At 38.9% G+C, this 24,450-nt stretch overlaps 1 protein-coding gene and 1 long non-coding RNA gene across 8 annotated transcripts in view; one reads left to right on the top strand and one right to left on the bottom strand.

Annotated features, from left to right (window-relative positions):
- LOC145506221 (uncharacterized) overlaps nt 1–24,450 on the top strand; it is a 527,653-nt gene that overhangs the window by 374,087 nt on the left and 129,116 nt on the right. For 5 of the 6 annotated variants that reach the window (XR_014053639.1, XR_014053635.1, XR_014053637.1 and 2 more), the window contains one exon: nt 9,000–9,055. This is a non-coding gene — a long non-coding RNA (uncharacterized LOC145506221). Of the gene's footprint in view, nt 1–8,999; nt 11,205–24,450 lie in introns of those variants that run through there. The other variant, XR_014053640.1, reaches the window with a different exon arrangement.
- On the bottom strand, nt 8,664–12,780 carry RGS1 (regulator of G protein signaling 1). Of its 2 annotated transcripts, none has more exons than XM_081490281.1 (5): nt 12,623–12,780; nt 12,184–12,264; nt 11,711–11,772; nt 10,174–10,337; nt 8,664–9,486 (listed from the first exon to the last, which is right to left on the bottom strand). In XM_081490281.1, the coding sequence occupies exons 1-5, from the start codon at nt 12,757–12,759 to the stop codon at nt 9,301–9,303; spliced, it is 630 nt and encodes a 209-aa protein (XP_081346407.1). In that variant the 5' UTR covers nt 12,760–12,780; the 3' UTR covers nt 8,664–9,300. The 2 variants fall into 2 exon arrangements, with proteins under 2 accessions (XP_081346407.1, XP_081346409.1); XM_081490283.1 differs by having other exon boundaries at nt 12,731–12,780.

The following is a 24,450-nucleotide window of genomic DNA, read 5'->3' as shown; positions in this document are numbered from 1 at the left end:
AAAGAGGGAGACAACCTGCATGTCTTCTTGAAAGCTCTGGAAATGGTGTCTATCCCTTCGGTTCACCCCACAGAACTCAGTTTTGTGGCCCTAATGCTGCTGCTGCTGCTAAGTCGCTTCAGTCATGTCTGACTCTGTGCGACCCCATAGACGGCAGCCCACCAGGCTTCGCCATCCCTGGGATTCTCCAGGCAAGAACACTGGAGTGGGTTGCCATTTCCTTCTCCAATGCATGAAAGTGAAAAGTGAAAGTGAAGTCGCTCAGTCGTGTCAGACTCTTCACGACCCCATGGACTGTAGCCTACCAGGCTCCTCTGTCCATGGGATTTTCCAGGCAAGAGTACTGGAATAATTCAAGGTAAAATATCAAATTGCAGTTGAAGGAAAAAAAAATTGCTTAATTCAAATAAAAGAGCTACTGAAAAGTATATATCCAAATACTGACTGTGACCCCCTTGGATTTTAGCCTGTCAGTCTCCTCTGTCCATGGGATTTTCTAGGCAAGAATAGTGGAGTGGGTTGTCATCTCCTTCTCCAGGGGATATTCCTGACCCAGGGATCGACATCCCACATCTCCTGTGTCTTCTGCATTGCAGGCAGATTTTTTTACCACTTTACCACCTGGGAAGCCTGCATAGAAGTTTCTATATTTGCCTTTCACTTTAAGGGGGCTGGGAAATTTGGTTTTCCTGGCATCCATGGAGAAAGCCTAAAACTGGTGAGCATCTAAGCAGTCTCTACCATACCCTCTTACAAGGAAAGAGGAAAAGAAATTATTATTTGAGGACAATAATAATGGTGAGAGCAAAATATATCGATGTGACCCAAGTGATATTAGTAAGTAGTAGGACAGACTTGTTTTAGCCCTTTAATGGTATAGCTCAGTAATGCCAGAATTTACATTTATTTGAGTTTCATAGGTTGCAGTTAATCCAGTAATAGTTCAAAATTTACCTGGGTTATTCTGAGTTTAACCCCCACTTTGCTGTATACCTGCCAATTCTCTGAAGCCACATCCTTCTTCCAGGACAAAATCCCCAGTCCCTCCTCTGAGCTCACACGGCACATTGTTCCTGTCTGCTGAGAGGAGACTGGGACAGACCCCAGGAAGTCCACAGGAGCAGAAGGGCAGGACGTATGTGGTTCTTAGTCTCCAAGAATCTGGGGAGAAGAGGGCTGGGCTGCTCTCACTCTTTAATAGGCACTCTGGAAAGGGGCGTGCACCATCCAGCCAAGCTTGTGACCGTGGAGGGAGAGGACTTGCTGAAGGAGGCACATTTGAGGTGACTTGATGCCCATGGACATTGCATACATATGGAGCTGATGGCACCTGGAGGCATTTTGGCAGGTTGGGACCACACGGTCTCTCCCATCAGGGGGTAGAGAGGGTGCCAGTCCTTTGTGGATTTTCATCAGAGGCCCAGAGAAAGCTCAGGAAGGGTGTCTCTTAGACAGTCTTGCTTGCCCCTCTTCCTCATCTCTCTCAAAATGCTTAGTGTATCTGCCTGCCACTGTTTCTGCTGGTTTTTTTCCCAAAAGCACCAAGAGCCTCTCACTAGTTGGAGCCATATCTTAGTCATCTCTGTTTCCCAGGCACCCAGCAAACCTTTTGGCAGGTATCACTGATTGGTGAGTCTGTCAAGGAAGCCATCATCTTTTTCAGTTCTAAAGGGACACAGTGGAGCCTAGAATTCTGAATATGAATTAAGAAACCCCTGAGCAAGGAGTATTTTGTGCTTATTTTCCCCCTCAACTTTGAGACTTCTAATCACCTCCTTAGATAGTATGAATTTTGATCATTCTAGTCAAAATCATGCCAAATAAACATCCTAGGCAGTATCTTATTCAGTTCTTACTATAGGAACATGTTCTACCCATGACTTTTTCCCGGTGGGTCATTTGTAAGCACTGAATTAACTGACAGATTTAAGGAAAAGAAATCAATAGACTAGGACACAATCTGTTTCTATGGATAATTCAAGCTGAGGGTTTCAAGGCAGAGTATGAAAGGTAAGACTAGTGGAAAGAATGCCAATTTTACTGATTTAAACCTAGCCTGAATTTTAAAAAACTGAATTTTTACCTTCTGGGTTTGACTAAAATAGCAACAGGTAGTTTGGGGAGAGGATAGGATAATATCTGAAATCCACTCCATTCCTGTCCTTTTTCCATCTCTCTCCAGAAATGAAGGGCAAATTCGTCACCTATTTTGAGGAGTTAAGGTAAGAATGACTGAAGGAAAAAGTATGCCAGGGGAATGACTGGCTACTTTCATGTTTCTCATCTTCTTTCTTGTCTCCGTGGTCAAGAAGTGAGCACTAGAACATTACACTGGTCACATGGACCCACTGTCAAGCTAGGGGCCAAGGCTGGCCTCTGAGGAGACAGAATTCCTGCCGCGGAGCCGCAGTCATCACTCCCCTTTGTGCTGTCTGCTGCTGCCCATCACTGGGGCAGTTTCTGTTTCTGTCTGACAGCCCTGTCTCTCTCGTCTGGATCCTACACTCCAGTTGTGTTTTCTGTCTTTAAAGGTGCTTTCAATCTCAGAGCAATTTCTTGCTGCAAATCTGTTGAGTATTATTCTCAGTCTGGATGAGGGCTTTCAAGACTCTGCTTTTGTCCAAGAGATCTTTGAGGGAAAAAATGTGGAATGCTTCGTATGTAGGTTCATTGTGAATAAGCTGTTATCTGTTGAAAGTGCTACATAATTTATTTTGCATGTGGAGCCTTTTACAAGCATATGCCTTAATCTTCCTCCAGGGCTCCCCTATTCTGAGTCGTTTGAGGCACATTTGCAGCTGAAAGACCTCAAAGGTGATCTATTTAAAACTGAGCTGGAAAAGGCTTTGTTGTGATTTTAAGGGCCCAGGCTAGACACCACAGAGGTATCACCTGTGTTCTTCCCTCTTCTTATTCTCACAGCAAATCACTCCCCACATCTTGTCCTTTCTCCCTCTTCTTCCCATTGCCTTGATTTCTGCCCTGATTCCCTCTTGCTGGGCTACAAAACTGCTTCTTATGTGGCTTTTCTTCCTGAATTATGTCTTCCTTTGTAATTTTCTTCCACGCTAAATCCGGAATTAGCTTTTAAAACACAAAGAATCATGTCACTTTCAGGAAGGAGCATGACACAGTGCAGAGTCTTTGGAAGCTCACACTTTTTGTTGTTGTTGTGTAGTTCCTAAGTCACACATACCTGGATTCAAACCTGGGTCTGCTACTTACTGGTTCTGTGCCCTTAGATAAATTTGTTCACCTTTTTGGTTCTACATTTGTTGATCAATAAGATGAGGTTGAGAGTGGATATCCCAGAGAGTTCTGATGTGGACTCAACAAGTAACTTGTAAGTCAACGCAAATAGTTTTGTCTTTTGCTCATTTCCTGAGACTTCAGTGGTGACCTATCATATAGAGGATTAAACTCACACTTTTTGGAACGACTGTGTTTCTTTTCAGAATACACCCTAAACTACCTTCTCTGCTCTTCCTTTTATCCTCTTGCTGCCCCCATATATTCCAGCCACACTGAGTATATCACCATTGCTGAATACAGAGTATTATTTTTTTCTTATTTCCTGACCTTTTCACAGATTATTTCCTGGAATGTCCTCACCTTCTTTCTTCCCTGGATGGGGTTTATTTAGTCTTCAAGATCAACCCAATTATCCCTTTCCTCTGAAAAAGATGGAGAAATGAGCCAGCTAATATCATAACAAGTAAAAGTGCATATTAAATACAGAACAAAACCAAAATCTTTTCCTTGATGAACCAATCTGATGTCTATTTTAAAGCATTACTATTTGAGTAACTATTTTTGCTAAGAAAACTTGCAGGTAACGAACTTTTTAGAAGGCTTATGCTTTTCACTTGAGAAATAGGAGGCTGGCTTTTCTCTGAGTGATATGGAGAGTGTCTGTTCGGAGGGTCCCTAAACTCTTTGAAATTGTACATACTCAGCTACATGGATCCTGGACCTCTAACTCTGCTTGGAGATCAATAGGAGAGAGAGGAAGGATGATAAGGACATTTAATTCTGAAGTGTAATGACATGGTCAACACAGTGTTCCATATCTAAGACATATGCTTACAGAGCACCATTCCTTCTTATGTGAACCAAGCAGCTCCCTAATCCTGGGAACTTGACTTCTTTTTCAATCATCAAGACTCCTGCCACAGATCTTCCCCAAATGGCAACATTCCATGTTAAGGCAAGATCCACATGGGTTTATAAATTTGGTTCTTTTGGGATTGGATTAGAATTCTTAGCCTAATCTTTCATCAATTATGGCAGTTTTAAAGTAGTATTGTTGTAGCCATGTGTTCCGGGAAACAAACTCACTCAGAAGGACAATGCAGATAGTGAAGTGCAGTTTATTACACCGGTGGGCCCAAGGCAGAGTCTTCTCTTAGCCAAGGACCCCAACCAGTTTTTGTGAAAACCTTATATACCTTAAGCATACGTGCCCAAACCCACCTCCCCAAATTCCCTGAAACTAGTCTGAACAAAGGAAAAATAAAGATATAACCAAGTCAACCCGTGATTCATATGCCTTAAACCTAGGTAGTTAACAGTGGACAATTATCAATAGGCTTGTGGTCATTCCCGAATAAGCATAATAGAATGTATGATTCTATTCAGTCACACAGATAATTAGGGTATTCTTTTAGGCGATGGAGAGCCCTGGGGCTCTTCCTTCCTGAGCCCTGGTTTTCCAGTTGGTATGTCGTTTCCATAGATACTGGGCATAGGGCTCAAAGTCCACAGTCCGGCCCAAGATGGAGTCCTGCTTTCAAGATAGAGCCTGTTCTGTTTCCTCCTTCAGTATAGACAATTCTAAACTATAGCACAATCACTTTTGGTCTTAAATTTCAATTTGAGAAGATAAAATATGTGTGACATTTTAGGGCAGTCAGGTTTTCAAATGAGATGTAAGGTAATACAAACATTTAAGACACTCAGCCAATTCATTTCCTCTCTCCATCTATCTTTCCCTCCTCTCTTTCATTTTCCTTTTGTCCTGTTTTCAAATTTCAGGTGAAATGAACCACTGAGAGGTAATACTTAGTTAAATACTGACTATGTAGAAGCCTCCATAGAAGGTTCTATATTTTGCCACTGACTTATCTGTAGACAAGTTTCACTTAGATTAGGGACTGAGTAAGATGCAAAATTTGCCATTGGAATGATGCATTTTTAGCTTTTGAAACTGAGCAGGACCTTGCAGGGCCTTCCTGAGGTAGACTCCTCTCCCTTATGTCCCCAGTCTCTTGTTTGTAGAAAACCTTTAGCCTCCTAGGTTTTCCCTGAGTTCCAAAGAGCACATTTAATCAGAGAAGTGAGAAAATACATAAAGGAAAACAGGCAAGATAAAATAATGGTATTTTAGCCATAAAACAGAGTCATGAACCTTTATTTTTCTCCTTAGGGGCTGTAGATAATATTCTGAGTCACCATGTCCTCAAGTTGTTTTGCAGATACTAAAACCCCCACCAGGCACAAGAAATTAACTGCATGCTGCTCACAAGCAGGTAGACCCCAGACTGATTGGAACCAGAATGTTGAGATGATGACTCCCAAAATACCACCTGTTACCTCACCACCAGCCAATCAGAAGAATGTCCATGAGCTGATCAGACACCCTGCAATCCTCACCCTAACACTGACTTCAAAAACCCTTCCCTGAAAGCCACTGCAGAGTTTGAGTCTCTTCAGCCTATTCTCCTTGCTTGGTCCCATGTTGGGTGCCTGGCAATAAACCACAACCTGGTGTCAGTAGATTCACCACAGCCTGCTGTCAGCAGATTCACCACAGCCTGCTGTCAGTAGATTCACCAAAACCTGCTGTCAGTAGATTCACCACAGCCTTCTGTCAGTAGATTCACCACAGCCTGCTGTCAGTAGATTCACCACAGCCTGCTGTCAGTAGATTCACCACAGCCTGCTGTCAGTTGATTGGCAGTTGATTGTAGATTCATTACAGCCTACTGTCAGTAGATTCATTACAACCTCTTGTCAGTAGATTGGTTTTGATGTGTGTTGGGCAAGTGGATCCTAGTTTGGTTTCAGTAACACTTTTAAGATACTTATCTCAACAAAGCAGGTAGTGGTATTTCTGCAGTTGGGCAGTATTTTTTGTTGTTGTTGTTCTATAGATTGGATTTCATGCAGTCTTGAGGAAATTCTCTAATTCTATGTACTAACAACATTTATTTATATCTGTGGTAGTTTAAATCAGCTTTTATTCTATTTTTCCTTTCACATATGTCAGAATTTCTTATTTTTAATGACAAATCATCAGAGACACCTATTAATATAGCCAATCTAGCCTGTGTTTGCACACAAAGTAAAAGAAATTTGAAATTTAGTTTTATCCTATGTGAGCTAAATGTGTACTTTTTATTAGACTTCAGAGAGTCTGATTTCTACCTTCATAGATTCCTACTTTTCTAAAATGTACATATTATACTAGGATTAATGTAAAATATGTCTGAGAAAAGTATATTTGTTTTTAAATTTTAGATAAGTTGATTTTTATACATACAAATCATACATATTTTTCACTGCCACTGCTTTGCTATCACAATAGAACATAGCATATGAGCTGAGCATCTCAGATGGAGAGAGTGGATCAGATTTCTCTAATCATATTTCTGTAAATGATTTAATAAAACATCCACACCATAATAAGCAATGCCAATGAAAAGAAATCTTTTCAAGTTTTTTGCAATATCTTAAATCTCTGCAGTCATAGTGACATTTTTTGTCATTTTGAAAATGAAATGTCTTACATGTTTGTTTTGATCATCTGTTCAAAAATTGGATGGCTCTTTAACATGACGTCTTATGAAGACAAAGACCAGAGCCATATATTTTATGACCAATGTGTGTATTAGACAGTGGCACTTCTAATTCCTCACAGTTTGAAGGGCCTGAGCTATTTAACATGACAGCAGTGCTATAAATAGGTGCAGAGTGTTTTGTGTTTGTATAGACTCAGTTCACCTCTAGTAGACATTGAAAATAACTATATAGTGATATAAGGTGTTATAAAGCTTTTATGGATCAGTAATTCTACCTATGCCTTGAAGAATTCATTGGATTTTGAAAACTAGAAGGAGGTAGGAAAAAGCATTTGTAGAGATAGTAGATTAACCAAAGGAAAATGAAGATGAAGTCTTCTTCAAAAAAGACAATTAATGCGAGTGATGTCAAGTAGGAAGGATACCTAGAGGGGAGTCATGCAAATTATACCTTGAAGATCTCACTGGGAATGTTTTTAATTCTAGAAAGTGAAATTTATACTCTACATTGTATGTCATGGGAAATGACATGGCCAGATTTGAGTCTCAGAAAGTGACGTCTGTGGCTATTCAGAGAATGGATTGAAAAGAAGAGTCTGGAAGAAAGGAAACAAATCACATGAATGAGCAAGCAGTCAGATCACATGTTAGCACAGGGAGCACAGAAAAAGAGCAAGTGACATGTCAACTGCACACATAGATTGTAGAAGTATAACTGAGGGAATTTGGTGATGGAATGAGTAAGGGAGAGAAATACCTGATGATGGTGATGAAACTGGAATTCCCTCCTAAGCCTCTTTTGTAATAGTTCTAGCTGCTAAATTATGGGATTAAGTTAAGGTAGAGACAATTTGGATTGTCCCGTTGAAATTCAGGAATAGTACTTTTAAAGCCCATCTACATATTGTGCCATTGCTATGTGCCTAATGACAACCTAGTGTGTACTGAGAATGTCCAAAGTATCACATTGAGGTGTGTGGATGGCTGATGATTCAATAATACATGGGACACGGGTGCATGGGAAGATCCAACTGTACAGGATACGCTGGGCTATACATCATTTTGATTATGTAGGTGTTCCTACAGAGCAGTCTTATGTTCCTACTTAGGTAACACCTAGGACTGCTGACGACTTGAGGATTTAGGAAATGTCTTCTGGCCAGTGGGGGGCAGTGTTGTGGAGTAGAAGGAGCACAAATGGTGTGGTCAGAAGGTTTATGTATAATTCCTGGCATTAGGACTCTCTCTTAACCCCAGGATTCCTGACCCTGGATAACCAGAGCATCTTCAGAATCACCTCGAATTTCCTCTTAAAATATAGATTCTCTGCCTTGGGGAGAACCTTGGGGATTCTGATTCAGTCAGTCTGGAGTAGGGTCCTGAAACTGGTGTTTTGTTTTTTTAACATCCTAGGCAATTTTAATAGTTAAATTTGGGAAATAGCAATTTAATCTTACTAGTCACTGATTTCATAGGATTACTATAGACATTAAATGAGAAAATACATCTGACTTTTATAAGCTTTAAAACATAATAAACTACTAGTTGTTAATTAGATGACTTGAAATAAAATTCCCATCCTTTTTTAAAAGACTTCAATTTCTCATCAGTTTGAAGCTTGACTGTATGAGAGCATATTATATTTGTTTGATCTTTATACATTGTGATAGAAAAGAGAAGACTAATGAATTCTGTTCAATACATGCATATAATACATCTAATATAAATTATTTGGACGATAGTTTTTGATGTTGAAGAGGTAAAAGAAAGTAGAAGACTCTTGCTTAAATTTTTGTTAAATATGAAAAATAAATGCCAGATTTTAAAGATGGCAAGGAAATATAAACAAAAACTCTTTCTATATTTTTAATACAAAACTCGTATTTATTATTGACAATGTGATAATTTAATTTACAAATATATTCTGACTTTACAACTTTAAGGCAATAGCTTAAGTTAAATATATTTTTCTCTTCTTCATCTCTTTCAAGCCCCCAAAACAATCAAACAAACAACAGTGATAAACTTTGTCTACAACAGCAATGGAGATTCTGAAACACAGACTTTTCAAATAGTTGTCCAAGTAAAAGAAATTTCAGCAGCTCAATCCAGTCTCTGTATAACACTATGCAGTATAAATACCACTTGACCTTGAAGCTTACAGCATGTTTTAATCAGTTTCAAAACCTTTATTCACAGTTTCTGTGTGGCGAGTGTTACCCGGCCTTCTCAGTGCTGAAGGGATGTTCTAACACGTAAGTCCACTTTATTTTATGACAGTACCACAGCATCTCCTTCCTTCTACCATCACTAAATTTTCACCTCACACTTCTTCAGCCCTGAGCCTGGATGGCTTCCATGTTAATCTGTTCAGAGTCATGGGTTCTTCCCTTGGGCCTGTGAGTCGTCCAAAAAGGCCAAGGTGTTCCCCCAGGGAGCCATCCTGTTGCCTTCCTTCTGTACTTGATACCATCGCTAATTCCCTCCAGCCGGGAACCAGTCACTTTAGACTATTAGCCTGAAGGTCATTCAGAAGATTTAAGTATATATTTGATTTGAGGAACCTGGGATACGAGTCCTTTTCCATAAGAGTATATATGATTTTTTGGGCTTCATCAAAAGATGTGGGTGTTGGTGCTTTAATCTTCTTGGCTGTAGATTCTCGAGTGCGAAAGTCAATATTGATCTAAAAAAGAAATCCGCATTAGTGCATATACACTTCCCATTTGCTGCATATTTTATGATGTTACTGTTGCTGTCAAACTACCTTGGGATGGTGGCTCTAAACTCTTATTTAAATCAGCTCGAATATCTCTTGCTTGCCTATTCTAAACATGCCTTATGCTAGGTGTGGAGGAGTTAAAAAGAAATATCACAAAGAGGCAGAGATATCTTTGTCCCAAGTTAGCTTACAGTCTCTCTTAAATACTTATATAAGGTGACACATGCATCAAAAAAAGTGATGTGCACATTTACAGGAGCAGAGAATGCTTGAACCAGGAATATTTAGCAAGAAGTGGGCATTACTTCTAACTGGAAATACTTCTGCTGCTGTAATCCATGTATTGCACTAATCCCTGCTTTTCCTAGCCAGCTCATCCAGGGCCCCCTGACACAGTCTGCTAAGTGTCACAAGTACTCCTTACTCTACCCTATCAAGTTAGCTTGTTTTACAAAACCAATCTTTCATTTAATCTTTTCACAGATACAGAAAATTAGATTATCATTGCACTGAACTATAGAAATACACTTAGATATATAGCAGTGAAAATCATGATGCTCAGAAAGGATTTCATCTTGCAACTATGTTGAATGTTATCCTGTATCTAAATTCCTTAACATATAAGCTGATGGTAATAAACTAAATACTCACTTGTTTGGCAGCATCTGACTGCACAAATGCCTTATAGATTTTCTCCGCTTTGCAACGCAAAAGATCAGACTTTGTTTTTTTATAGTCTTCACAAGCCAGCCAGAACTCAATATTCTCCTCACTGAACTCAGACTTCAGGAAATTTCCAAAGACGTCTTGACCAGCTAAAAAGAAAGGGTGAGGGGGTGAGATAAATTAATTGAGCCAATAAATGAATAACTTGGAGAAATTTTGCAAGAAAAATGCTAGCATATTCTCTGTGTACAAAGGAGATAGTTGGCTTCTGCTGAAATAGCTGTTTGTAGAGATGGAAAAGCCTTAGAGATCCCTTCATTTATAGTTTATCTGTGGTCAGATTCACTTATCACAGTCACACAACTGCTTAGTGGTGGCTACAAAACTGTGCTTTACTTCCATCTGCTAATCAAATTAAAATTCTGTTCTGCAGATTAAAAAACAATCTCTTATACTACCAACCCAGCCAGAACGCAGAGTAATTTAGGGAATAAAATACTGACAAAAGGCACTGATTGCATGCTAATCATTAGCAAATATAATTTCTCCATCCAACTCACATAAGTCAGAAGATGTGTGGCCTGTATGTTACATATGTATGCTGTACTGATTATATTACTGAGGCCTTTCAATAATTCCTATAGCATTGTAGAATGCTATATGTAGAATGCCATTTCTATAGCATTGTTTTTTTTTCTGAATCATAGACTAAGGCAGATAATAAGCAGATGAACCAGACTGAACTACTTGATCCCCATGTCAGGGTGTTTGGGAGAAGAGGATCAGCTTCCTGGGTAGGGACAAGCTGCCCATCTATGGCCCTGACTGAGGTCCTAATTTCAACAGGATCCCAGTGTCTATGATGAGGGTTAAGGCAAGCTGATTTCATTCACCTTCTTCATCAGAAACTCCCCACAAGACTCTGTGGTTTAAAAAGTCTTTTATTATCATATCTATGCTATAATGTGTCACGTTTTATATAATGCAATTATATGCCATGTGTCTCAACCACCTTCAAGGCAGCAAGACACTGCTTTTGCTTTTGAATCCTTATTGCTTCTAAAAATGCCTGCACATGAAAGTGGGCTGAATGAGTGATTTAATGCATGTGTGAATGGAAAATATAATTAATGGACTGAGTGAATCCTGCTCCTTATATCCCATGGTATAAAAATACATGCTTTAGGTAACTTTCAAAATAGTGGTTGAGATGTTTAATTGACTTTTTAAAACTTTAAACTCCAGAAACCCAGCATAATTTTAAATTTTGCTCCTATAATGACCCATGGAAGTAACTAGCTGCCTTGGCAAATTTTTGTAAAGGGTTGCAGCAGAACTGAGTGCTGAGACAGCATGACACCACAGTGAGGCATAACATGCTGAAGTTGTCAGCCCTACACAACTGCCAGAGTACAACTTCCCACACACCCTCCACCCAGAACACTGTATTTTAATGAATCTGTTCAATTTGTCTGCACACTAAGATAAAGCCAGAGACATCCAATAGTTAATCTGCACTTACTTTGGTTGGCAAGAAGTTTTTCCAGGGATTCAGACCACTGTTTCACTTCATCAGCAGAGAGTCTGCAAGGGGGCAATATTTACATCCATTAGTATTTTTTTGTGTAAGCACAGATGAAATCAGAATGCTGCTGCATTTTGATAATTTCCCAAACTAAGACTCTACTACTGATAAATTTTATTAAAATTTATCTATAAGAAAACAATAATTTGCTTAGAATTACTATTGTGATAAAAGTATCTGCCAGTAAAATGTGAAAAATATCCAAATATACTCCAACAGTATAATAAATAGCAAACATATGCACACACGTTTGTATTTAATTTACATTGGTACTAATGTAGCTTAATCTTATTAGGCTTGTTACTTAAAAGAAACAAAGTCCATTATATTAGTATTACTGTCATGTTAAAATATAGAGCTAATGCATAGGCTGCTTATATAGTGACACTTCCATGGACTAGTATACTTACAGGTCCTTGGACTTAGAAGGCTTCATTCCAGATTCCAGATGTGGGATCATAGATCTCAGGTATGCTTTCACATCCATTCCACTACAAAAGACACAAAAGTAAATATTCATGTTTCTTCAGTACAATACCTTTTATTAAAAAGAAAAGAATGTGAAGTAAACTTCTCTAAGGAATCAGGTCATAATAAAAAAAGCTGATACAACATATTGCTATATTAAAGAGTGAGCCACTTTTTATGAGCCAAAGTCTGGAAGAATTCCCACTTCATTTAATGCCCTAGCATGATTCACTTTTAAATACAACCAGATATACTTATAATTCACAGAGGTCCTTGCTCTGATCTAGCTAAACTAAAGGCTCATATTTTCTTCCATTCATTTTCAATCGTTCTGCCATTAAAGATCACCTAAGTCCAAATTCACAAAGTGAAGGAACTTACAAAGTCTTGGGCCTCTTTTTCTGCGTTTTGTCGTCTAGAAGTGAATGATCAGTTCCCTTCAGTTCCTTTGGGTTAGCAGAGAGGAACATGCCTGGCATTTTGTCTAACCTTGGCGTGGAGATGGCTGCTGCTCGCATCGTCTCCAGAGGCAAATGTCTGTGAGTCCACGTCTCTGCCGCTTTATATAGTGACGGCTCACAGGCCCTCGCTGTGCAGACAAGACTGTTTATCAAGTGATGTTGCCACAGACGCTGGAAGTTCCCCCTTTCTTGGTGTGTTGTGACGTGTATCTTGAAAAAAATGAGCATACAGTGATGTTTGTGGTTGAAACCTAACCAAATGAGACTAGGTCACTTGATTAGACAGAAAGAAAGAAAATTAGACCTGCATAGGTACACACACACACATACCACATGTTAAATCACTCTTTGGTTCTAGAGGATGCTTGTTTTTTCATAAAGACTGTAAGTTTCAATGAAACGTTTAATTTGGTGGATTTACTGTATCATGGAGACTAGAGATGGGTCCCCTCCATGATTTGGATAGTCCTTGACTATAAATTCATTTGATCACAATATTTTAAAAGACTTTTTTTTCTTTCAGAAAGCAGTGTATAGAAATACTTTTTAGTTTATTTGTGCAGTGCATATATCTGGTAGGAAGGAGAGTTATGATCCTAACTTTTCTGTACTTCACATCTCATTCTTTATTTCTGTGGCAAGAAATTTCCATGTTGTGTTTTCCAAGGTGTGTGCTAGACATTCTACTTGTGACATACAAGATGATCTTAAAGAGCACAAGAATTTTAATTTTTAATTTAAATAAACAAGTATTATATCAAACTGAGTTTTTTGTATACTACTGCTTAGGATAAGAATAACATAAAATTAAAAAAACTGCAAACAAAAGAATCATTAACATAAAATATGACATAATATGCAAATACACTGATACAAAAGAATTGCACAGTATCAGGATAAAAACTGCTCATGATAAAAATACGAATATATTCAGCCAGGCCAATAATATAATTTTTAGATGATGATCTTCTGAATTTTGGCAGTATCTCTGGAGAGATATAGTCTAGCTTTAATAAAAATCAAGAATTAAAATAAAACCCCAAGTAAGTGAAAGTGAAACTCACTCAGTTGTGTCTGACTCTTTGTGACCCCATGCACTATACAGTCCATCGAATTATCCAGGCCAGAATACTGGAATGGGCAGCCTCCTCCTTCTCCAGGGGATCTTACCAACTTGGGGTTCGAACCCAGGCCTCCCACATTGCAGGCAGCTGAGCCACACGAGAAGCCCAAGAATACTGGAGTGGGTAGCTTATTCCTTCTCTAGCGGATCTTCCCAACCCAGGAATCGAACCAGGGTCTCCTGAAACCAGATGACTAATCACTAATTAGGGAAGAGGGGTTGGTTCAATATAAGCTCTTACAGAGTTTGTATATACAGTGTGATTTATTTGTAGAGTGTCCAGTTTATATTTTACCCCTGAAAAGACAAAATGAATTTTACTTAGAGAAGCTTCTGAAGGTATTAGGTATAGTTGACAGAAGGGAATTGAGTATTATTCTTTCTATGTTAGTTCTGTCATTAGGATAAAAAATATTTGAAGGAATCACATTTATATTTAAAAAGTTACTTACATTTGATGTTTGAAAGATAATGTGATACATTTAGGAAGAGAACTAGTAAAATAAGCTGGCCTCTTTGGAAGTTACCCAGACAAAAATGATGAGGTTCAGAGATGGATGATATAAAGGCATTCATTTGTGTGTTTATTATAGTTCAGTCCATAGTTACTTTTCAGTTAAAATCTTCAGCATTGCTCATGTTTATTTATTTAATAACATCTCATTCCTCTAGATAATTGTGGACACGGTATGTTAGAGAAAAATAATTTAAAGTTTATTTTTAAAGGCCACTATTACTGCTATCAAAATATACTAATAATTTGCAAAGCATGTTTCTGTAACAGTAATTCCTTTGGATGTTAATAAGTGTTATTAGAACTATGATACCAGCTGCAGCAATGGTTCTGGAACCACATAAGTTTGGGAAATGTTGGGTTAAAGCTGAATAAACTTTTAAAATTGACCACCGCTGATCTTCTGAGAACCTTTAGTATGTTAATGCACATTTATCAGTCTAAATGGAGGTGAGTGGTGTGCAGCAGTGTCCTAACATTTTTGAGAACTGAACTCTCAGTAAGTAGGGAAATAGTTTGCACAAATAATGTTCTCTTGACAGCATGTTAGGAAGCTCTGGTATGAGAGAGAAAATAAATATTTGTCTCTCTTACTTACATATTGGTAATTCTTTAAACCTCCAATCTTTTGCTACCTTGATATAGATTTTCAAGCTCAAGGATTTGCATGCAGTTAGAATTGTGTGCTTTGAAGCCCAAATGGAGAACTAAACTCCTGACTGGGGGGAGGGGGAAATCCCTATGAAATTCACAGTGGGCTGCTGAAGCTACCTCAGTGGTGCACTAATATAGCTGCTGTTTCAAAGGCTGCTTGGCAGCACATGCAAAGCCTGTGTGTACCAGAGCTGGGCAGATCCAGAGGAACTGTATCAGCAGGGCTGATGGTCCAGGGCATGGCACTGAAGTTTCCTATCAGTCACACCACGTGTTGCTGTCTGGTTGCTTTTTGTGAAATCTATTAAGAAATGACAAATGATCAAATAACATCTTTACTTAATCAATGACTTTGGTTGAAATTGTAGAGGATTTAACAAAAGTCAATAGGATAAACAGGGGCTCTCACAAACATGATCTTGTCTGTATATTTCCTCGTGAAACTATGCTTAAGTAGGCAGATTGCAATCCTAAGAAAAGGAATACTTCATGTTATCTTTTTTAAAAAATTAATACTTTATTTTCGGAGATTTACAGTAAAATACAGCTGAAAGTACAGAGTTACCACATATTCCTTCCACCTCTACCTCCCTCACAGTCTTCCCCACCATCAATATCTCACATCAGTGTGGTGTATTTGTTACACAATCAATGATAAACGTACATTGACACATCACTGTTACCCCAAATCCTTAGTTTACGTTGCGGTTCACTTTCGGTGTTGAACATTCTTTGCGTTTTGACAAATGTATAATGACATACATCTACCGTTATGGTGTCATAAGAAGAGAGACATTATGCATTAAAAATTCCAGTGTTACATTTTAAAATGTCTAGGAGATTGGTTCAATAAACATTTAAGATTATGGCTGTCAGTTTCAGTGGGGATAAATTTTAATCTTTGCTGACTTGATTTTACATTTAGTTTCCACTCCGACTGCCTGAATCCTAGTAGGGAGGGCTTTGCTGAATGACTTTTCCAGTCTTGATATAGATTAAACTGATGTTGAGCACTGCTGACATTTTACTGTGGGCATTAGGAATCACAGGAGAAAATAATGAGTATAAGATTGTATTTTAAAAGAAGAAATACATCTGTGTGGTAAGATAGTGTGACATGAACAGAAATTTTGATCCATTTAAACAAAATATTTTGACTTTATAAACTTTAATGGTAGTCCTACAATGTATCAGACCAAAGTACTGCAGATACAAAGGTGAATAAATATCTGTCCAAAGAGGGGTAGAGTATAGTCTGGCAGACAGATACTTAAGCAGGTCATCAGAGTGGAAAGTGCCATCATGGAGGAATGTACTGAGGAGGGATTAACACTGAAATTGTGACAGAAGAAAAGTGTTGTTAATAGAGAGCCCAGAAATAAACCCACACACCTTTGGTCAATTAATCTTCTACAAAGGAGGCAAGATTATATAATGGAGAAAAGTGGTACTGGGAAAGTGGTACTTCAGCGAGTGGCACTGGTAAAGCTGCACAGCTGCATGTAAATCAATGATGTTAGAACACATCCTCACACCAAACACAAAAATAAACTCAAGAATGCTTAAATATAAGATATGACACCATGAAAAACCTAGAAGAGAACCTAAACAAAACACTCTCTGTCATAAATCATAACAGTATTTTCTCAGATCACTCTCCTAAGGCAAAAGAAATGAAAGCAAAAATACACAAATGAGACCTAATCAAACTTGTAAGCTTTTGCACAGCAAAGGAAACCATAAACAACATGAAAAGACAGCCCATGAACTGGGAGAAAATATTTGCAAATGATGCAGCTGACAGAGGTTTAATTTCCAAAATATACAAACAGCTTATCAATATAAAAGAAAAACCCAACTATTCAATCCAAAAATGGGCAGAAGACTTAAACAGATATTTCTCCAAAGTAGACATACAGATGGCCAACAGGAACATGAAAAGATGCTCAATATTGTTAATTATTTTAAAAAATGCAAATCAAAACTACAGTGAAGTCTCACTTCACACCAGTAAGAATGGCCAACATTAAAAAATCTACAGATAATAAATGTTGGAGAAGATGTGGAGAAGAAGGAATACTCCTTCACTACTGGTGAGGATGGAAACTGGTGCATCCGCTATGGAGAGCAGTATACAGGTTCCTTAGAAAGCTAAAAATAGAGTTACCGCGTGACCCAGCAATCCCACTCATGGGCATATATAACTGGAAAAGACAAAAACTCTAATTTTAAAAGATACAAAAAAAAAAAAAAGATACAGTCATAGCCCAATGTTCACAGCAGCACTTTTTGCAATAACCAAGACATGGAAGCAACCTAAATGTCCATCAACAGATGAATGAGTAAAGAAGATGTAGTACATATATACAATGGAATATTACTCAGCCATAAGAAAGAATGACACACTGCCATTTGCACCAACATGGATAGACCTAGAAATTATCATTCAAATGAATAGTCAGACAAGACAAATATATCACCTATATGTGGAATCTAAAAAATAGTACAGATAAATTTGTTAATATTTACAACTCATAAACAGACTCACAGACAGAGAAAACAAATTTATGGTTACCAAAAAGGAAAGCAGGTGGAAGGATAAATTAGGAGTGTGGGATTAACAAAGAGCCACTACCATACGTAAAACAGAGAAAGAGGATTTACTGTAGTACTCAGGGAACTATATTCAATATCTTATAATAATCTATAAGAAAAGAATGGAAATAAAAGTATATATATGTGTGTATATATACACATAACAGAATCATTTTGCTGTATATACCTGAAACTAACACAATATTGTAAATCAACTATACCTCGTTTTTCTAAAAATGTCCTAGTGCCATTTACTACAAAATCAACATGTACTATTCTGCCTGTCTCTGCATTCAAGAGCAACACCCCCTGGAAAGTACAAAAAACTCTAGTGAAGAAAATGGTCTTCAGCAAGTAGATACCTCTTACATACCTGAAGGCCATGGAAGAATGGATCTGAAGATACAAAACTTTGCAGAGGTTTTTTGTTGGTTTTTTTTTTTTGAGTATAGCTGGTTTACAATATGGTGTTAGTTTCACCACAGCAAAGTGACTCAGCTATATGTATGCATATATCCCTCCCTTTTTATTTTCTTTTAAAATTCTTTTCCCATGTAGGCCCATATAGTTTGCAGAGTTTAAGAGAGTCTCTGAGAAACTTTGTTGAATTAGCATCAAGTCTCACTGGTTAGGGATTTAAGTTAAGCTCACTACCTGGATCTGTTTTGTCTCCTTCACTCTCCAGGCTTGTGGGTAAGGCCACTGACAGTGTTTCAGCTTCATTTCATAGAATTTATTTGAAAAGCTTCAACAAAGGTAAATTTGGGAAGAGTTTTCTCTGTGTCTAAGTAGAACATTGATGGGGTCGTTGTTACTTACTTGATATCATTGATGAAGAAAAGGATCAAACATTTTAGACATGTTTACAGTTTTACTTTCTAAATGAAGAAATCAATTGATAGGTTTTGTAAGAGAAGATCTTTGCAACTTGGGAAATTTCAGTGAGCTCAGTAATAGCAAGCTGAGCAAGATAAGAATCTAGTTTCTTTTTCTCACCCTGTTCTAATCTACTTATAGTAAACACCTAACACCTCCTTTCTATAATTTAAGAGATTATAAGAAAATGACCTTCAGTGAACTGGGCTCATGTGATTTACCTCACTCACCCTGGATCCCATCTTACCAATAACATTCTCATTGATAGACCCACCTTTAATGTCCTGCACATTGGATTCATTTTCATTTATTTTCACCCATGATTTATAATCATTTCAACAAGAGAGTCTTGTCAGACTCTATTTGATTATGCTTTGCAAATAAAATTGGGCCAGTCCTAAAGCAAGCATTATTCACAGGTTCAGATAAATGGAAACTGTGCTACAAGAACATTGACACATTATTTGCAGTTGGACTGGAACGTTCTGTTTCATGACACAGGACATACATGCAAAGGCAAAGATGCTCAAAGGTCAGATTGGAGAGGCCATTTGTAATGGAAAGTATATTTTAGTTATTAGAGAATAGCTTCAATAAATGACTATGTTAATTTTTCAAGTTTCTAACAACTTGATTCCACTGATTTGCCTTTGCTTCTACCACACATTTAAATGGTTAACCACAGTGACTTATATCCTTTGCTTTTCTCCATTAATCATGTGATTTTCCTGAAAGAGTCTATCTTTCCTGACATGTTCTATCCTTTCCACTCATTTCTTGTGATTATCCTAACTGCATTTTTTCATGTCTTTTCTAATGTTTTGCTTTCGTGTTTATTTACTTTTTTTTTTTTTAACCAAGTGGTGATGTTGGACCCACTGGAGACTTATTTCATCATAAATGTCATACTCTCAAAATAAGTCATAATCTTCCTTCTTAGGTGAACAGCTTAAAGCCAGTGGTGACCCACTCTACAACTTTCATGGGTCAGGTGGTCCGTGGTCCTCCACAGTTTCCTGTGCCTGTACTTTTCCAGTAGGCTTGATTCCTTATCCCATTTTTCCTTTCCTAAAAATAATTAAATGGAAGGTCTTGTGTCCCTTAAATCCTAGTGATGTGCTAATCTTGCTGCATTTCAAAGGGTTGTGGTTTCAGTACCAAGCTCTTACTTTGGCCTGATTTGTGAGTTTGATTGTATCAGCTAACTACTTGCCAGTTTCCTCTGTGTAGAAGTCAAAAGAGATTCTTAAGCAGTCTCCCCCATGACAGTGGTAGAGGGAGATTTTTGCTCCTTTTGAGATTCTACAGTGATCAAGACTAGACCCAGAAAAATTAGGGTTTAGATGTAATTTGTTATAGGTAATGTATTTTACACTTTTATTCCTAGGCAAGGGCCCTTTGCCTAGACTTCCTAAAACTCAGTAAATTTGGCATACCAACTTCTCCAAAGGCAGGGCTCCTGGCATAGCAGCTCTGCATTCACTGGGCCAGTCCTCCACACCATTCCTTTCTCTATCAATATTTATTTGTCATGGGTCTCCTTTGCTTTTAGCTAGTGTGTTTTTGTAAACTAATATGCTAGAGATATGTATGTTCAGATGTTAACGATGTGGAAATATCACAGACTATTTCTGCCAGCCCCAATCTAATTTTCTCACCATCTGCTTTTTACAGATACTCATAGCTGGAAATATTGATCACTCCCAACTGCAGACCTTTTCCAGCTCTGGTTTCTGAGCCAATCTGTGATGAGTTTGGAAAGTGCTGTTATCTCATTTTGAGCTAGGAGTGGTAGAAAGTTTCTGTTGTGAAGTCTGTTGTTAAGATGGAATTTTCATGGTTGCAAGTGTCAGGAACCCCATTTTGAGTATGAAGTAGCTCAGGCAAACAGGATGATAATTGAAGTATCCTGGGAGTACCTCAAGTGATAAAAGGAAATGCTGAACAATCTAACCCTTTGAAGGCCAACTAAGCTTAAGCTAGGCCTCAGGATGTTTGTAAAGTATGAATTTGCTTTAGACCAGGGATGTCTCCAAATTGAGGCAATGGCTGCCACCAACTGGGAAGGTTCTATTCGACAATTCCAAAGGTAGCCCCTCTTCTAGTTTCTTCCTGTCTCTGTTTTCTCCTCCTATGTGTTTTGCTTTAAATTGGATTTTTAGAAGCAGAAAGCCAGGACAATATATTTGACGGGAACTCAAAATTAGATCAGGCATGTAATCTTATTTTATCATTTGTCTCAGGTGATATAAAAGATCAGGATACATAAATTTACAACCTGCTCTACAGTTTTGTTATTTTCTTTGTGAAAAATCAGGTAATTTTTACTTAGAGAAGCATTTGCCTTTTTTCTTTATCACTGTCAGGTTTTAAATTCTGTCTCATCTTGATCTGGTATCTTGTTTATGACTCTCTAGCTGGTTCCTCTTGCGATGCTGTTTTGCCCAGGCTCTTGGTTGAGACAGTGAGATCTTAACACACCAAAGACAGTGCACAGAACTATTATAAGCAGCCTGGTTCGTGTGGGAGTCTGTTCCATTCTCCTAGCCCGGGGTTTCTTTTCTCACATTCTGTTTAAGCAAGGTTGAGGTATATTTGCCTCCCCCACATGAAAGAGTGAGCGGGCAATACAAACAGAGTGAAGTGATTAGTAATGCTTACACTCAATTACAGCAAGAGGGTGGATGTGTGCAAGAAAGCAGGGAAGCTGGGGCAGAGTGGATAAGAATTCAGATGTCCCAGTGGGGCTGGAGGCATGTGTGGTGATCTCCGGACTCACCTGTCCCTCTCCTGACTGGCTTGTTCACCGTGGGACAACAGTTGATTCCTGAGGAAACTGAAACCTTTTCAGAGCAGAGCGGTTGCATCATGAAATTACATGATCCTGTTGAATCCTGGAAGCCACAGTCTTTAATAAAACAGAGATCTTATAGGTGGTTACATGTTAGAATTCATCCTTTACATCTTTCAGTGAATCGTTCTTCACCTTGCATAGACAATGAAAACTTCTGAGAAGACCTAAAAATGAGATCCCCCCCCCCCCTTTATACAGAATTCCCCCTGATGTGGGAAAAAGACAATGGATTAATGCCAGGAATACTGGAGAGAAAGTCTACCTTTCAGTTCTCTTTTTATAATCAGAGTTGTTTTACACAGTAGATTACTTCAGAACTAACAGTGAAAGAGATTTGCAGTATTGAGGGCTTTTTTCCCCCTTCTTTTCCTGGCAGAAACCATACCCAAGAATCAAATCAAATGTGAGCCAGTCCACAGATAGCAGGTCTAGGCAACCGAGAATATGTCTGAAATCAGAGGGGCATCTGACTGCAGAGCTGCTATAGGATGAGGACACTGACACGTGTGTCTGTGATCTCACAGACAACATCAAGTGTCCATGATTACATCAAATTAAAGTCTGTTTTAGCCACAGCCTAACTCTGGCAGTAATTGGTATTAGCTAATGATTAAACTGTGCCAAGCATTATATAGTAAACAGGCCATTATCTGGATTTGTTTATTCTTTCTAAGAAACACTGTTCACTCCCCCTTTTCTACTTGTTTAGTTTGCTTTTCCCCCCTAAAAACCCTTGCATTTCTCTTCTCAAATACTTTTCTCTTCCCTTTTCTCTTCTCCCCTGTCCTCCCCTCTGTATCTTCCTAAGTTCATTGGCTTTTGAATGTGCAGATGAACTATGGCTACCTGATTTCACTGTGAAACCTTTACCTTTATTCATTTTCTTTGTGAAATTAGATGAGAGGACAGAGCATGTCATTGGTTAAATAAAAATTTAGGGCTTATTCGGGCTCTGTCTCCAAAACTTCCATAGAATCTATAGGCTTTCAGTCATAGTCTATAAACAACACAAATTTCTTCTAAACAAACTTCTTTTTTCTTGTGTGTGTGTGTGTGTGTTAGTCACTCAGTCATGTCTGGCACTTTGCAACCCCATAGACTGTAGCCCGTCAGGCAAGAATACTGGAGTGGGTTGCCATTTCCTACTCCAGGGGAATCTTCTGACCCAGGGATGGAATCTGGGTCTCCTGCATTGCAGGCAGATTCTTTACCATCTGAGCCACCAGGGATAGCAAATAAGAATGAGTCTGCTTTGCTCAAATGTCCAGAACAATGCCTGGCACATATGAGGCACTGAAAAAAGCTTGCTGAATAAGGTGTAAAGGGCTGAGATTTGTGCTCATATCTTCAACTATTCAATGAATACTTACTGAGTGCTTATTACATGCTCGTTGCTCTGGTAAGTATTAAGGAATACAGGGGCGAATCTTATTCTGGAGAGAGATAAATAAGTGAGAAATTTCAAAACTTGTGTACAACGTAGGGTTAAGCACAGCCTGGGGACGCATGTAAAGTGGCACATAACCCAGTATCAGCAGGGTTGTGAAGCATGTGATCACACAACAAATAACACTTATCATGTGCCACTTACTGTTCCAGGCACTTTTGAGAGAGGCCAGACTCTTTATCCTTTGTCCCTCTCCTTCTGCCATCACCAGCTGCCATCTTGCCACCATGAGCTTTCAAAGGATGAAAGCCAGTGGTGAGGATGGCAGGGCAGAAATGCAGGGGGGCCTGGGGCCTCGATGCAGCCACAGGCTACAGTGCCAGCCTGGGCAACAACCCTCCACGTCTCTTGTACAAGAGAAAAGGAAAATGACCAGACTTTCTTGTCTCACAGCCTTATATTGTACTCTCTGTTCTTATCATTTTAAAGTATATAGTCTGTGTGATTTTTTTGCTACTGTTATTTTAGTTTGCTTTTATATTCCTCCTGATTCATTTGAAGGTATTCTTTTTTTGGTCCAACTGGTTGTCTTTATAACTATGACTTTACATTACATACCTTAACCTTTACTGCTTTAAATGGTGTCTGTTACTATAAATTATCATCCTGGTGGTAAATTCTACTTGCCCCACCTCTCTCCTTTCCCCCTACAATGCAGTGTTGGCATATGATATTTTCTCATATTCACTCTTAATACTTTCAAATATTTTTACCAGGGTAACAACTTATCTTTGAGTTATTGTTTGATACCCAGAAGTGAAAGAGAAGAAAATCAGCATATCTCCAGTTGCCTCCTCCCTTTCCAACTTTTTTTAGTTGAAGCATCAGTCCCTGGGTGATGGAGATGTGAGGGAAGGGTGAAGTCATATGGTTCCAGCCTTTCTGGAGGGAGTTCATGCTCCAGAGAGATGAGGCAATGAAAAGACTCCCCCATTTTTTTCTGATCGCTTTCATCAGCAATTATGCACTCTAGGCTGCTTTTCACAGAGCCATAGGGCCAGCTTCACACAGCAGAGTGCTAGAGGTTTCATTTGGCTTTTCAAGACCAGGTGCCCAACCCCCTGCCCAGCAGAAGCACAAAGCAGGTGTCCTACATGGGAGATTGGTCATATGCTTGGGCCTCCTCTAGATTCTAATCCACTATGTCAGCCCATGTGGAAGCTCTGCTAATATCTTCTCCACTCTGGGGTTTTCTCTGCTTGGTCTAAGACCCTCCACGTGCGCCTAGCTGTGGCAGGGAAAATGGCCAGTCATCTCAGCCCACCTATGAAGGCTCTTCTTTCTCTACATTTTCATTCGTCCAGTCCTCTTGCTTCTACAACCATCCAGCATCTTTAAAAATATGGCAAGGAATTCGCTGGTGGTCCAAGGCTTAGGAATCCATGCTTCCAGTGCAGGGGGCCTGGTTTGATCTATGGTTGGGGAACTAAGATCGCACAAGCCTTGTGCTGCAGCCAAAATAAAAATATGACATTTTTTGAAATACTACCTTGAAACGAGATCTGCACCCCCCATGTTCACGCTGGGCTTCCCAGGTGGCACTAGTGATAAAGAACCCACCTGCCAGTGTAGGAGACATAAGAGACATGGGTTCAATCCCTGGCTCAGGAAGATCCCCTAGAGGAGGACGTGGCAGCCCACTCCAGTATTCTTGCCTGGATAATTCCATGGACAGAGGAGCCTGG

This window comes from Giraffa tippelskirchi, chromosome 5 (genome assembly GCF_054371585.1).
Source record: "Giraffa tippelskirchi isolate mGirTip1 chromosome 5, T2T-mGirTip1v1.2.pri, whole genome shotgun sequence".
Classification (NCBI taxonomy): Eukaryota; Metazoa; Chordata; class Mammalia; order Artiodactyla; family Giraffidae; genus Giraffa; species Giraffa tippelskirchi.
Note: the sequence above shows the minus strand (reverse complement) of the source record. Positions and strands in the feature narration are given on the sequence as shown.

Bases quoted from the DNA above. Each gene is read 5' to 3' on its own strand.
- RGS1 (XM_081490281.1), bottom strand. From the start codon at position 12,759: ATGCGAGCAGCAGCCATCTCCACGCCAAGGTTAGACAAAATGCCAGGC. The intron at 12,265-12,622 runs GTAAGTTCCTTC...TGTCTTTTGTAG, and splicing joins AAAAAGAGGCCCAAGACTTT to TGGAATGGATGTGAAAGCAT. The intron at 11,773-12,183 runs GTAAGTATACTA...GCCCCCTTGCAG, and splicing joins CCTTCTAAGTCCAAGGACCT to ACTCTCTGCTGATGAAGTGA.